Below are 13350 nucleotides of genomic sequence, written 5' to 3' on the forward strand. Positions count from 1 at the left end.
TCCCAGTGCTTTTGATTTTCTTCTCTTGTTCAGAGTAGTAAACTCAGAGTGTCTTATTCAACTTTGCAACAAAAATAACCATTTTTGTCTTATTTTAAAGTTGAGATGATTGTCCTTTAGCATTGACATCTGTCTTGTATGGAAAAAAAAGCAGCTGTCCACATTTTTAATTGGCTGCCCATCAAGGTCTTGCTCAATGGATTTACCTGTACAACAGATGTACGTAAACTGCATCAGTAAGCTACATCCATGGTTTGTGTTTTAATAAGGATCCCTGTTTCAAAAGGAAGCCTTTTTTGTTGGATAGAGGGGGCACTGGTATTCTGCCAAATAAAATAATGACAAAACTGGAAAAATTGTTCAAGTTTGTGTCTGATTTGGGATCTTAGCATAGTAGAAGATTACAACCACTATGGTTATTTCCCCTATCAACAGGGCAAAACCAGAACTGGTATAGTGTTGCACTAACTGTGATTTGACATAAGGACTTTCTTCCAAACAGCTTATTGTCTCATTTAAGATTTTATGCAAATAATGTCAATTATGCATAAAGGAGAAAAATATTAACATTTTTCACTATCAAAATTCAAGAATTATATTTTCAAAGAATTATGGTTTTAGTTTCAAATGATGTTCTCTGTCCTTAAGTTGTAAAAATTCAAATGAATGTTTACAGTCAATAACTGCTATATTAAAGGGACTAATAATAGTCTAATAGTTGAAATAAGTTGTGCCAGCCTAATTTCCATGGCTATGGAGGATATATACTAAATACCAGTTTAGGCTGAAAGCCTGCCTAAATAGTCTACCACTTACATTTTCTGTTCTTCCTCGGATATCTGTCTTGCTGTGGAGAAGTTTTATTGGAAGCGTGATTCTGAGGAAAGTTAAGATCATGCTGAATGCCTTCTAGAATTATTTCCTTAATTTAAGTTTTTATAATGGGAAGAAAATTGTTGATCTGATTATAAAACATACTCTGTGCCAGTGACAGGTTGTAGCTTTTCTTTAGAAGAGTTTTTGTTGCTGGCTTTTCTTTCTGAGGAATGGTTTCTGTGCTGTGCTTGGCTTTGGTTTGCTTTCCAAATTCATTTAAGGAAGAGGGAAAGGGCTTATCTCAACCAGCATCTGGTTATATTTTTGTGGAAATACTACAGTTTTGGACAACCACTTCCTCAGATATAATGCCTGAAAAAATGAGAAGTGTCTCTGTTATTCTTTTCACATCATAAATAGGTAAACTCATAGAGTCCTGTGTGCTTTGTCAAGGAATTTGTTACAGAAGGGATATTATACAAAAGAAGGGGGAGCTGTGTCACTAAGTTTTGTGTTATTTGCTAGAACTCTCTGAAGCGCTGATTGTTCTGTCCCTACTTAGTTCTTTTGCTAATTTTCACACCTGACACAAGGGGAAAAAGCTGAGAGACTCTTTTGCTTTTTCATGGGGACAGGCAAAATTAAGATGCTCTTCTCATGTATTTTAATTCCTTGTCAGTCTTTTACGCAGCTGAAAGTCAAAAAAAGCTAGAAGAGATGGCATAACCTAGCTGGAGTTCAGGAACAACTATATTGACTTGGAATCTTAATAAGAATTATTTTTTTTCCTTCCCAGAAAGACCACTAGTTTGTCTGTGTTGCTTCCTTGATTTTTTTTCAACAAAATAGTCAGTAATTACTCCAGCCTGACTATGCTTGCTTCTGAGAAGTTGAAGATTGTCAGTAACTGATTTGCTCAGGACTGCAGTTTGTGCTGGGTCATAAAACTCCTTAGACATGACAAGTCAGGGAGACAGGACGTTGCCATGCTGTCCCGCATCAGTTATCAAAATTTCACAATTGGCTGTTGGACTCTAAACTTGGGGAGGGAAACATGAGAACTTGCAGTCACCAATGTTAGACCTTTATGCCATGTTTCCTCACATCCAAATTGCCGTTGCAAATGAAGAATGGCTTTATTAGCTGAAGAGGTTTTGGGACCCCCCCCTTATTAGCCTCTTCTGTCATAGAATCACAAAATGGTTGAGGTTGGAAGGGACCTCTGGAGACCATCTAGTCCATCCCACCTGCTAAAGCGGGGTCACCCAGAGCAGATCACACAGGAATGTGTCCAGGCAGGTTTTGAATGTCTCCAGAGGAGACTCCACAACCTCTCTGGGCAGCTTCTTCCAGAGCCCTGGCACCCTCAAAGAATTTTCTCCTCATATTCAGGTGGAACCTCCTGTGCTTCAGACTGTGCCCGTTGCCCCTCATCCTATTGTTTGGCACCACTGAATGGAGTCTGGACCCGTCCTCCTGACACCCACCCTTCAAATATTTATAAATGTTGATGAGATCCCCTCTCAGCCTTCTCATCTCCAGGCTGAACAGACCCAACGTTCTCAGTCTCTCCTCATAAGAAAGATGCTCCAGATCCCTAATCATCTTTGTAGCTCTCCACTGGACTGTCTCCAGTAATTCCTTGTGTTTCTTAAACTGGGGAGCCCAGAACTGGACGCAGTATTCCAGATGTGGCCTCACCAGGGCAGAGTAGAAGGGAAGGAGAACCTTCCTTGAACTGCTGGTCACAGTTTTCCTAATGCACCCCAGGATCCCATTGGCCTTCTTGGCCACAAGGGCACTTTGTTGACTCATGGTCAACCTGTTGTTAACCAGAACTCCCAGGTCCTTCTCTGCATTGCTGCTTTCCAGCAGGTCCACCCCTAACCTGAACTGGTGGCTGGGGTTGTTCCTCCCAAAGTGCAGGACCCTCTACTTGCCCTTCTTGAATTTCATCAGGTTCTTAACACGTTCTTGTCACATTTTCCCTCTTCCACTGCAGCCCCAGCAGCTCATGTAGCAACTGCACAGCTCTTGCTCCTGACTCATGTCAGTCCAGGCAGAAGCTGCAGTGCTGAGCTGCTGTTCGGTGTGTTCACAGGCTACTTTCTTCCCAATCCATATTGTGAATCTGCAATCCAGCATACGGTCCCACCCTGTACAATCAGCCCCTACTATTTGTGTCAGGAGTTCCTTGATACATCCCTTCAGTATTGCTTTACCACTTTCTTTTTGGTTTTGCTCGTTTCTAGGTGCTAGTTACAGAGCATTTAGAACCACTGGCTTTGCCTGCCATGCTTCTATCCACATTCCGTAAAATGCAGAGGGAGGACAAAAGACCAGCACGCATACGGAGCACGTAACTCTTCTTGGCAGTGTTTCAGGAAAATGAAGGGAGAGAATATTCTTAACCAAGCAGGCTGATCTATATCCATATCATGTGAAGCAGCTAGAGGGTATTGGTTTAACTGTTTTCTTCAGATGCTGTGTGTTGCTGAAGCAGCATTCCTGAACAACTGAGCTAATAAGTGAAATGGTTGCATTCCCTAGGCTTTACAGATTTTGTAATCAAAGGTATGTATGAAGCACACATTTGTCCAGGTCAATCCAAAACCATCCCTGGGGGACTGGTATGGTGAAGTTCAGAGGAAGAGCACAAATTGTGTCAAGCTTTATTTTAGAAATAAATTTGGCTTATTGCATCTTCAAAAAATGTAGTTAGAAACTATAGAGTTATAAAATAATTTTTATTTTTTCTTCTAGCACAGGGATGCTTCTTTCAATTAATAAACTTAAGTGGCAGTGCTCCAAACCCTAACTTTGGGTAAAGAACATTGCTATTATTTTTCTAATGATACTGCGTTTCAGCTTTTTCTTTCATTCGCTCACTCATTCCCCTACTATAACAGTATCTAATACTTTTCTCCCTTTTTAATATTTAATATTCAAACATTTGTTGACTTCAGTATATTCTTTTAGCCGTTGGGAAAAAAAAAAAGAGGCCTTGTCCGACTTCCACTATGACACTTGGCGTTTTCAGGATATGAAAAAAGATACATTGCAGTGCTTGAGGAAATTCAGCCATGTTGTAGGTTCCATATCAGTAACAGCAAGCGAAAGAGGATTGCATTCTTTTTGAAGAGGCATCCATTGCTACGCAAAAGGGCAAGAGCAGGTCAGTGCTTTCGTTCATCGTCACGCAGAAAAGCGATGGCATTTCAGAAGAAACTTTAACTTATTTCCATTCTACAGAGGCATTTTACCAGTTAAAAAGTCTCACATGGACCACTTGGTGGTACATCATGCCTCCTGGATTGGTTTACCAGCATTTCCTCAGAGGAAACAGGCCTGACTGTTACAAGACTTCATCCTGCCATAGGAAGAGAACTGCCCCTTATGTCTTTATGTCATGTAGCTTCTCAAGCTGGAGCTATTTCCATGTTGAAGAAAAGAGCGTGACTAAAGATATGCTGCCACATTCAAATGTGACATGAGACAGGCCTTGCCTACCTTGTATTTCAAGTCTTTGTAGTCTTTAAGGATGATTCAAAAAGAAGGAATCCTGACCAAAAAGCTGGTCCTTGTGGCTGACCAGTTATTCTGAATAGACATATGTTGTTTGCGAAAGCAGCAAGGAGATTATATGGGAAACTCGTTCTCTTTGACCTACAGTCTGCTTGAAATGATTGAGAAGTAGCACATTGTTCAACATAAACTAGATTACAATAATATGAAATGTGTTTTCAGACATAGAATGAGTGTAAATGTGCATTCATGAAAGTGGATTTAGTTAAATTTTCATTTAAGTATTTGTAGAGTGGATTGCTAGTGTATCAAATTGACATTTTTAGCATTGCTTCTGCTGCTACTTTGTGCTCCTAATGTGTGTTTCTGCATTTACCTTTACAAATTGGTGGAGTGACGTCCTGTTACTCAGAAGCTACACAGTTAGTATTGGGTCTCTCTAAATCATTTGTAGGCGTCAAAGTAGATAATACTGTTCTTAAATCTATGCTAGTACTGGATTGAGAAAATAATAAATATTCTATTGTTTTAAAGAATGAAATTCTTACTTCTAAACATATGAACACCTTCTCATTGTAGAGTCTACAGAACTGTAGCCCGTCACATAAGATAGGGGTTTAGTATATTTATGTGTACAAGTTAGTAAATGCAGTACCAGACAAAACAATATGTTAAGCAGTGCAGGAACTGAAATAACTTATTTTTGATATACTTGTCTTATTCCATTTGTACAAAAGGGTCTCTCTAAAACAGTGTATCTTCTACATACAAATTCTCTTCAAAATTATTAATGCGGTAAGAATTTGACTTCTTTTTTTTTTTTTTTCTAAGGGAAGGAATAAGAATTGGAATTAGAATTTAAAAAAAAAAATTATAGGAAAGTAAAATGATAGACTTGAAATTAAAGTGTCCTGTTGTTACCACCCTCCAAGGTTAATTTGGAGCTTCCTCTCCAACAGATTTGGTGTCATTAGACCCTGAAATTATCTTGGTTTACATCAGAATTTCACTTTGGTTTAGTTTGGGTTTGTTTGTTTGTGGGTTTTTTGGTTCGTTTTTGTTTGTTTGTTTGTTTTTTGGTTTTGAGGCAAAATTAAGGGTTGATACAGATTTGGTTCCATATCTATACTGTTGCATAGAAACTCTTTTACTGCTAGTTGTGTCTCTTGTCTCTTAATAGTATTGAGAAACTGTAGTTCATGTTACATATGTGAAGTTTTTCAAAATATTATATTATTGAGGTGCATTCAGATTTGAAAACAGATAGTTTTGATGGGTGTAATGTAATTTTTCTTCATTCTTTCCAGTGGTTAGTGAGACATCTAGATGTTTGTGTTGGCAAGTTCACTAATTTTCTCAAAAGAATGTGAAAATTGGTCATCTAGAAGGAAGTTTTAAATAATTCATCTCTGAATTTACGGATTAAAAGTTCACATTTCAAACCAAAGGTCAACTTAAAACTAGATACTGCTGTTTTTTATAATCAACCATAAATCTCATTGGCTAGTCTACACATATTACATTTTTAGATCCTAGAAACTAAGACTGAAATCACAGGAGATCTTTTATTCTTTTAAAATTTAGTTCAGGGAAAGCATTTTGAAGTAACTGTTTCTCATTCAAAACTAACGTAGGAATCTAAACAATTAATTCAGAACATGTGACAGGGGAGATGCATATCATTTGAAATGCTTGTTTTTATTCTTACTGCTTTTTCCATTGAATCTGTGCTGCTTCTGTGCAATGTTTTCCACTGTAGAAACTCCATCCTGCTGCCTGGCTTCTCGTGAGCGTATTTACAAAACTAGCGATGTAGCTGGGCCTGCCTCTGCTCTTTCATCTCTCTCTCACAAACTGAAGGGTGGGTATGCATGCCAACATAGCAAGGTTATTCAGATTTTTGCATTTGATTTTTTTCTTTCTTGCTCCTTCCATTCACTTCCATTTCATTCGTTTCATAAAATAATGTTTTGAAAGTAAACGTTTTAAGTTTGGTATTTGTTCGGAGCTCATTCGATGTAACCAGGCAGTGTTGCCTTCCTGAGTTGTGGCAATTTCATGATACATGGCGTAGCTCTTTCTGCTTTGTGAAAACAAAGGGGACTGTTAGTCTAATATTTTCAAACAGTAGGCAAATGAAATATTGAAGAAGAGAAATATATGGAGAGGTTTGGGGTTTTTTTTTGTTTACAGATTAAACAGTTTGCCACACGATTAGGCAGTTTTTCATTCTGGGGATTTTTTTGTGTGTGCTGATAGTCTAGGATGCTAATTAGGATTATTTACCTGTATATGTGCAAATCCAAACCATTGTTTTAAAAAAACGTAAGATTTTTTTATTGCTGGATGCTACTGCTAAGCTATGCCTTCCATAAGCAGTTTTGCCCTAGAATGTTTTCCTGCTTGATATTCTCTAGTCATGCATATACTTTGAATGTGATACATTGCTGAATGGCTTGCAGTGTTTTATGTCCTCTGTGTTTTCACTACTTTTTCCTTTATGAGGAATTCTGTAAAAGGATCTATCTGAAGTATTTTCTCATCTGGCAGACCTTAACATTCATTTTTTTTTGTGTCTGGGAAAAGTGTGTTTAAAGTAATGATAATTTAAATTTATGAATTTGTATACCACAAAGTAGACAAAATAGCTCATCAGTACAACTGATGAATAACTGAGCTGGCATGAGCAAAATGCTCAGACTGATATTTAAGAAACTTTTTAGGCTTTTTCTTTTAGCACAAACAATCATTTTATAAACCATGATGTGCCATGCTATTTCTTCCCCTCCTCTTCAGCCTCCCTGCCTCCCCTCCCCCCCCCAAAAAAAAATTATAGAACACATAAGAAAAAATAATCAAGACAGGTTAGACTCTCAATTATGATGATCATGATTATGATGGTGGTTGAGCTATTCTCATTATATTCTACTATTTACATTTGGTACATTATTCCTGAAGAGAGACAAAATATTTCTTCTCTGCCTGGAGAAGTATGAACTCCTACCATGTTGTATGTCCTCGAAAGCCAGGAGAATACCCTAAATTTCAAGCTTGTTGAATATTCCATTATAAGTATGCTTCACTTCTTCCTGTTGCTGTTTGTTTTATTGTAAGCTACTTAAATATGGAGGTAGCAAAATAAGAATTCTTTTGTAACCTGAGCTGACATCTAGGTTCCCAGACTTCACTCAAGAAAATGCATTTGGTTTTGTATTGTGAGAAGTAACAATAGGAAAAAATGAGATCACTCCATGCTCCTATGTTTTCTAGCGTAGGGATAAGGCTTCATGATTGAGAACTGGAAGAAGTTGGTTCAGGTGCCATAATGCAGAAGGAAATAAACACCCACATTCTAGGTAAATACTGAAGGTACTAGATAAAAGAGGGACTGTGTTCCCATTAGTAGTCAGGGTCCACAACTGCAAATATTCTTTCATTAATTGAAAATTAATTTATTTTTTAACTAATAGTTGTTTCCCCAGAAATGGCACCAGATGAGTGGAACTAACCTTTTAGTGTCTAGCAAAGTAAAATAATCTGAAGTGCTGCGACCTAATTCTACAAACTTTAGTAGACAAACTTCTTCATATTTAACTAATGAAAACCCATTCAAATCATAGGGACTTAACTATCCATTCAAGACTTCGCAGTGTAATGCTTTGTGGACAGACACATTCACAGCTACTCCATTGCTTGCCAGTGATTTCAGCATTGTTTGTCCTAATTTTGAAAATGCAATTCTACAAGAGAAAACTGAGTATCTTCACAGAATTATTAGAAGCAGATTGCTTTAATGAGCTACTTGTTTGCATATACTTGTATGTGTTTATATTAAGCTACCTATAGTTCTGTAGATTAATATAAGTACAAAGTCAGTGTGCACAGGAACAATAAATTAATGCATGAAGATAAGAGAACATCATAGACAAGTTGATGATTTATCTTGGTGGCTGAAAAAGGTGGGGTTTGTTACTAGGTTGTCCTGAGGTGGCAGAACATCGATAGTTTGTAACCTTAAAAAGGTGGATACCTCAGATTATCAATGTGAATCATTTTAAGCATGTTTGTAAGCCTCTTACCCAATTTGTCTTGTAGCTGCATTTACTTCCTATGTTTCCTGACTTTTGAGAATTAAAGAAATCTGGTAATACATTTGATCTTTCTGCAAGTCTCATGTTGCAGTCTGATATGCATAGAGATAATAAATAATCCCTGGTTTCTGTTGCAGCTGTAGTAAATTTAGTTAACTCCTGGCATTTGCTTCCTTTACTAGTGTTTTGTGGAAATAGTGAACTGTGCCTTTTGATACCTCCATAGTAGCATTTTCTCTGTAAATATTTCCTAACACTTGTTTGTATGTATCTTTGGGAAAAGAAATGTGTTGGAAACGTTCTAGGGGGAAAAAATTCTCTTTATATTTCCTTTCATTTTGATGTGAACAGAAGCATGTGTTTGATTTTTATCTTGTGTTCAGGTCGTTAATCTTTGCTTTGTATTATTAAAGGTATTGTTGTCAAAATATAATAATTTAATTATAAAATATACTGAACAGGTGACCGAATGAATTTCACGGGAGCTGCTAGACCGCTTTCTCCAGCAGGAAAATCAGATATGTCATCAAAACACAGAGCTGACAGCAGGTCACCTAAGCTTGATGTGCGAATGAATAGAGTTGCTGCTGACCAGAAGAAATCTAGGAGTACGGAAGGATTATCTGCCAGTGAGTCTCTTATGCTGAAATCAGATGCCGCAAAATTGCGGTCAGACTCTCACAGCAGGTCTTTGTCTCCAAATCATAACACTCTGCAAACACTCAAAACCGATGGAAGAACGACTACTGGTCTGAGAGCTGAATCTCCAGGGCCAGGAACCCGGTCGTCTTCTCCGAAGACAAAGACACTTACAGCTGTTAGATCTGGTGCTAGTTCTCCACGATCCTCATCACCCCATGACAAAACTCTACCTCAGAAAGCTTCATCCCCTGTAAAAACAAAGCTTGATCCTCCTCGAGAACGCTCCAAATCCGATTCTTACACGTTAGATCCAGACACCCTTCGCAAAAAGAAAGTACCCTTAACAGAACCCCTAAGGGGGAGGTCCACTTCACCCAAACCAAAAATTATTGCAAAAGAGGGAAAACCTGTTACAGAAACTGAAAATAGAGCTCCATCCCCTCATGTCGTACAAGAAAATCTTCACAGTGAGGTAGTTGAAGTATGTACATCGAGTACTCTAAAGACTAACAGCATTACAGATACCACTTGTGAAGACAACACAGAATTCAGGAGTCTGGACGACGGTTCTAATAAAGTTCATTTCAGCATAGGAAAAGCACCGCTGAAAGATGAGCAAGACATGAGAGCATCTCCAAAAGTGAGCCGTAAATGCGCTGGTAGGCACATAAGACCAAAAAAGGAAAAATCCAACTTTCTTTTCAAAGGAGATGGCTCCAAGCCTGTAGAGCCTGCCAAGCAAGCAATGTCGCCTTCTGTTGCAGAATGTGCTAGAGCTGTGTTCGCTGCGTTTCTTTGGCACGAAGGAATAGTTCATGATGCTATGGCTTGTTCGTCTTTTTTGAAGTTTAATCCAGAACTGTCCAAAGAGCATGCGCCAATACGAAGCAGTCTCACTCAACAACCTGCAGAGGAAAAAGAAACCAAGCTGAAAAATAGACATTCATTGGAAATATCATCTGCCCTTAATATGTTCAACATCTCACCTCACGGACCAGATATATCTAAAATGGGTAGCATCAATAAAAACAAAGTCCTCTCAATGTTAAAAGAACCTCCTCTGCATGAAAAGTGTGAGGATGGCAAAACTGAAACTACCTCCTTTGAAACATCCAGTCATCACACAATGAAATCCAAGTCTCCTCTGCCATTAACACTGCAGCACTTGGTAGCTTTCTGGGAAGATATTTCCTTAGCAACTATTAAAGCAGCTTCCCAAAACATGATTTTTCCAAGTCCTGGTTCTTGTGCAGTGTTGAAAAAGAAGGAAAGTGACAAAGATAACAAGAAAACCAAAAAGGAGAAAAAGAAAAAAGAAAAGGTTGAAGCAAGACCAAGGGGAAATCTTTTTGGTGAAATGGCCCAGCTTGCAGTGGGAGGACCTGAAAAAGACACCATCTGCGAGTTGTGTGGAGAATCCCACCCATATCCAGTGACTTACCACATGAGACAAGCTCATCCAGGTAAGATTGCATGGATTTGAATTCCTGCGTACATCTGTAAAATATATTGCACACACGCATTTTGGTATTAGTCATGAAAATGTATCAGGCAGTTTTGTCTAACGTTTTAACACAGTTCACTATATAACTTAAATTACTAATGCACATACTTACAGATTATTTACATATCTGTGTACATAATTTTAAGTAGTTATGGGTCTACGCTTTCGAAGATGCTGAAGAAAGTTGTTTGAAACAAGGCCGAAGTAATGAGCTGACTTTACAGTAGCTCTTCAGAAACATGCCATTTGTTACACTTTATGACTTGAAGCTGTCTTGAGAAAATTTGAAGTAAAATTTAAAATATGATATTGTTTAACTAGAGTTTCTGTGTTGCCAGAAGTTTCTTATTACTATTCTACTATGAATAATAGAAAACTTTTATTTATCTGGTGTGTCAGCAATGGGTATCAATAACTTTTTGGTTTAAAATGTATCTTAAAAAAAAAAAAAAAATCCAATTCAACTCTCTAGACAATTGGTATTGTCCAATACAAACCAAGTCTGGTATTTTGTGTCTCTGTGTGGGTCCCTGAAGTTTTTTCAGGAGTTTGTTTAATTTTAGGAAAATGAGGTGTATCAGTGATAGCTTGCCATTGTTTTGGCTAGTCAACTGAGTTCAAAAGATATATAGATTGTGTTGTCTTTATAAAAGAGGTCACTAATAGAAGGGATTAGCTACAATATAGCTAGTAATAAGTAGCCATGTTAAAGACAAAATGATCTATGTGTTTTCTAGTTTGTAAACTTAAGTATTTATTTTCCTAGTTAGTGAAGTTCAGGCTGATGTTGTATCCGCTCATTTTAGCACTGGATGGGAAGTTAAAGCAAAATGAAGGACCTTTATTATACAACAATTATCAATGCCATTATAGTGCTAGAGTTAGGTTAGGTTATGGTGGAACTCGATGATCCTGAGAGTCTGTTCCAACTGAAATGATTCTATTCTATTCTTTCCAAGAAACAGTAACCAACAAAGGAATGCACTTCTTTCCCTTTAAGGTTTGTTAGGTAGGAATAGCTTTTTTACGTTTGTTAAATTATAATGTTGACTAATGTGTAATACTGACTCTACTATTACTTAGCTGTCTGAATCAAAGCTGTTGATGCTTTGGACAAGTTCATAATAAAAACTTGAAAACTACAGGGCATTTATATTCTTTAGATACTGGTGGGACACACGGGCAAGCACTTTGTTCTTTAGTCAGCTCAGAGATACAGAAAAAGAGAAAATCAGGCCAGGAAGAAACAAGCATCTTCCTTCCCCCTCACCATCCCTCTTTTACAGTAATAAATAATATAGTAATGATCCTTCTCTGACATAACTTCTTTTCTTCATCTTTTCCCCCGGTGCAGGTTGTGGCCGTTATGCAGGTGGTCAAGGTTATAACAGCATCGGGCACTTTTGCGGGGGATGGGCTGGTAATTGTGGCGATGGTGGTATTGGAGGAAGCACTTGGTATTTGGTTTGTGATCGATGCAGAGAAAAATACCTCCGTGAAAAGCAAGCAGCAGCAAGAGAGAAGGTATTTTCATCTGTTTCTCGTATTTTTAGCTGTCTGTCTGCCTAATAGCACTGTGTTCAAAACTTGAGAATAAGGTAGGGCCAGTTTAAAAAATGTGGAATTCCAGACTGGAAGGCTTTGGAATATCCACTTATGACATTGATAGGTTTAAAATAATAAGAGAGAAATATTGCTGATTATCTCTGACGTGATATCTTCCCTTCAGATAGTAGTGTTTTCAAATCTGTAAAGTCATTTTATTTTTACTGCAATAGAACTGCAGCATTGAAGGTAGTACCTGTTTTTTCAAAAGTACGTCTCAGTTTATTTAACTTTGAATTCTGTTTTATTCGTGTACTGAAACACGACTACTGTTTTATACTTTATAAGTGTATAGTTTCTTTAATGATCTTAATCATCCAGATCATTGGATAGAGATGCCAGACACTGAGCAATCTAGAGCCGTTTTCAATGGGTATAGCACGAAAGGTATTCTTCATATATTGGTCTTCCATGACCCATTTAAAATTCTTGCTTAAGGTATCCAAATATGTTGACGTTTTAAGATAAGTAGAAAAATGCTAGATTAAACTGAATTTGTTGAATTTGATGAATTTTGTGTGCAAAACTTGCCACTGTTCATTAAAAGTTTGCAAAAGTTATGAAGTGCCATTTAGTAATAGAAAACATTTCATAACAGGATGAATCAAGCAACTTTAGCGTGTCACTGTTAGCTTTTCCTGTGATGAAGTATAATTTAGATATAGCTTTTCTAAAATTTTTCCAGATTAAACAATCCAGGAGAAAACCAATGCAAGTTAAGACTCCTCGTGCCTTGCCAACTATGGAAGCTCATCAAGTGATTAAAGCCAATGCACTGTATTTACTGTCGCTGAGTAGTGCTGCTGAGCCCAGTATCCTCTGCTACCACCCTGCAAAAGCATTCCAATCCCAGCTTCCCAGTGTCAAGGAAGGAATTTCTGAAGACTTTCCCATTAAAATGCCTTGTCTCTATCTGCAGACTTTAGCAAGGTAATTAAAGGAAATTTATGAACGTTGATTTTAATACTCATTTATTTACCCTGTTGGATAAAAAATGTGTGTATAAACGAAACTGAAATTTAGGAAAATATGTGTTTTTCTATGTAATTCTTTATGATCTTTGTTGTTCTTTCTCTTCCATTTACATGATCTTGTTCAATTTCTTAGATTGTATTCGTTCCAAAGGTCAATTATACCCAGAGTAGCTTTTGGAAGGTAAATATTTTT

At 37.5% G+C, this 13350-nt stretch overlaps 1 protein-coding gene across 9 annotated transcripts in view; it reads left to right on the forward strand.

Annotated features, from left to right (window-relative positions):
• Nucleotides 1-13350, forward strand: part of MYCBP2 (MYC binding protein 2) — a 200107-nt gene that overhangs the window by 149211 nt on the left and 37546 nt on the right. For all 9 annotated transcript variants that reach the window (XM_082062862.1, XM_082062863.1, XM_082062865.1 and 6 more), the window contains 3 exons: nt 8894-10537; nt 11933-12102; nt 12869-13113. In XM_082062862.1, the coding sequence (XP_081918988.1) occupies nt 8894-10537; nt 11933-12102; nt 12869-13113 (2059 nt within the window). The remainder of the gene's footprint in view (nt 1-8893; nt 10538-11932; nt 12103-12868; nt 13114-13350) is intronic.

The sequence above is a fragment of the Streptopelia decaocto genome (genome assembly GCF_964273445.1).
Source record: "Streptopelia decaocto genome assembly, chromosome: 1".
NCBI classification, from domain to species: domain Eukaryota; kingdom Metazoa; phylum Chordata; class Aves; order Columbiformes; family Columbidae; genus Streptopelia; species Streptopelia decaocto.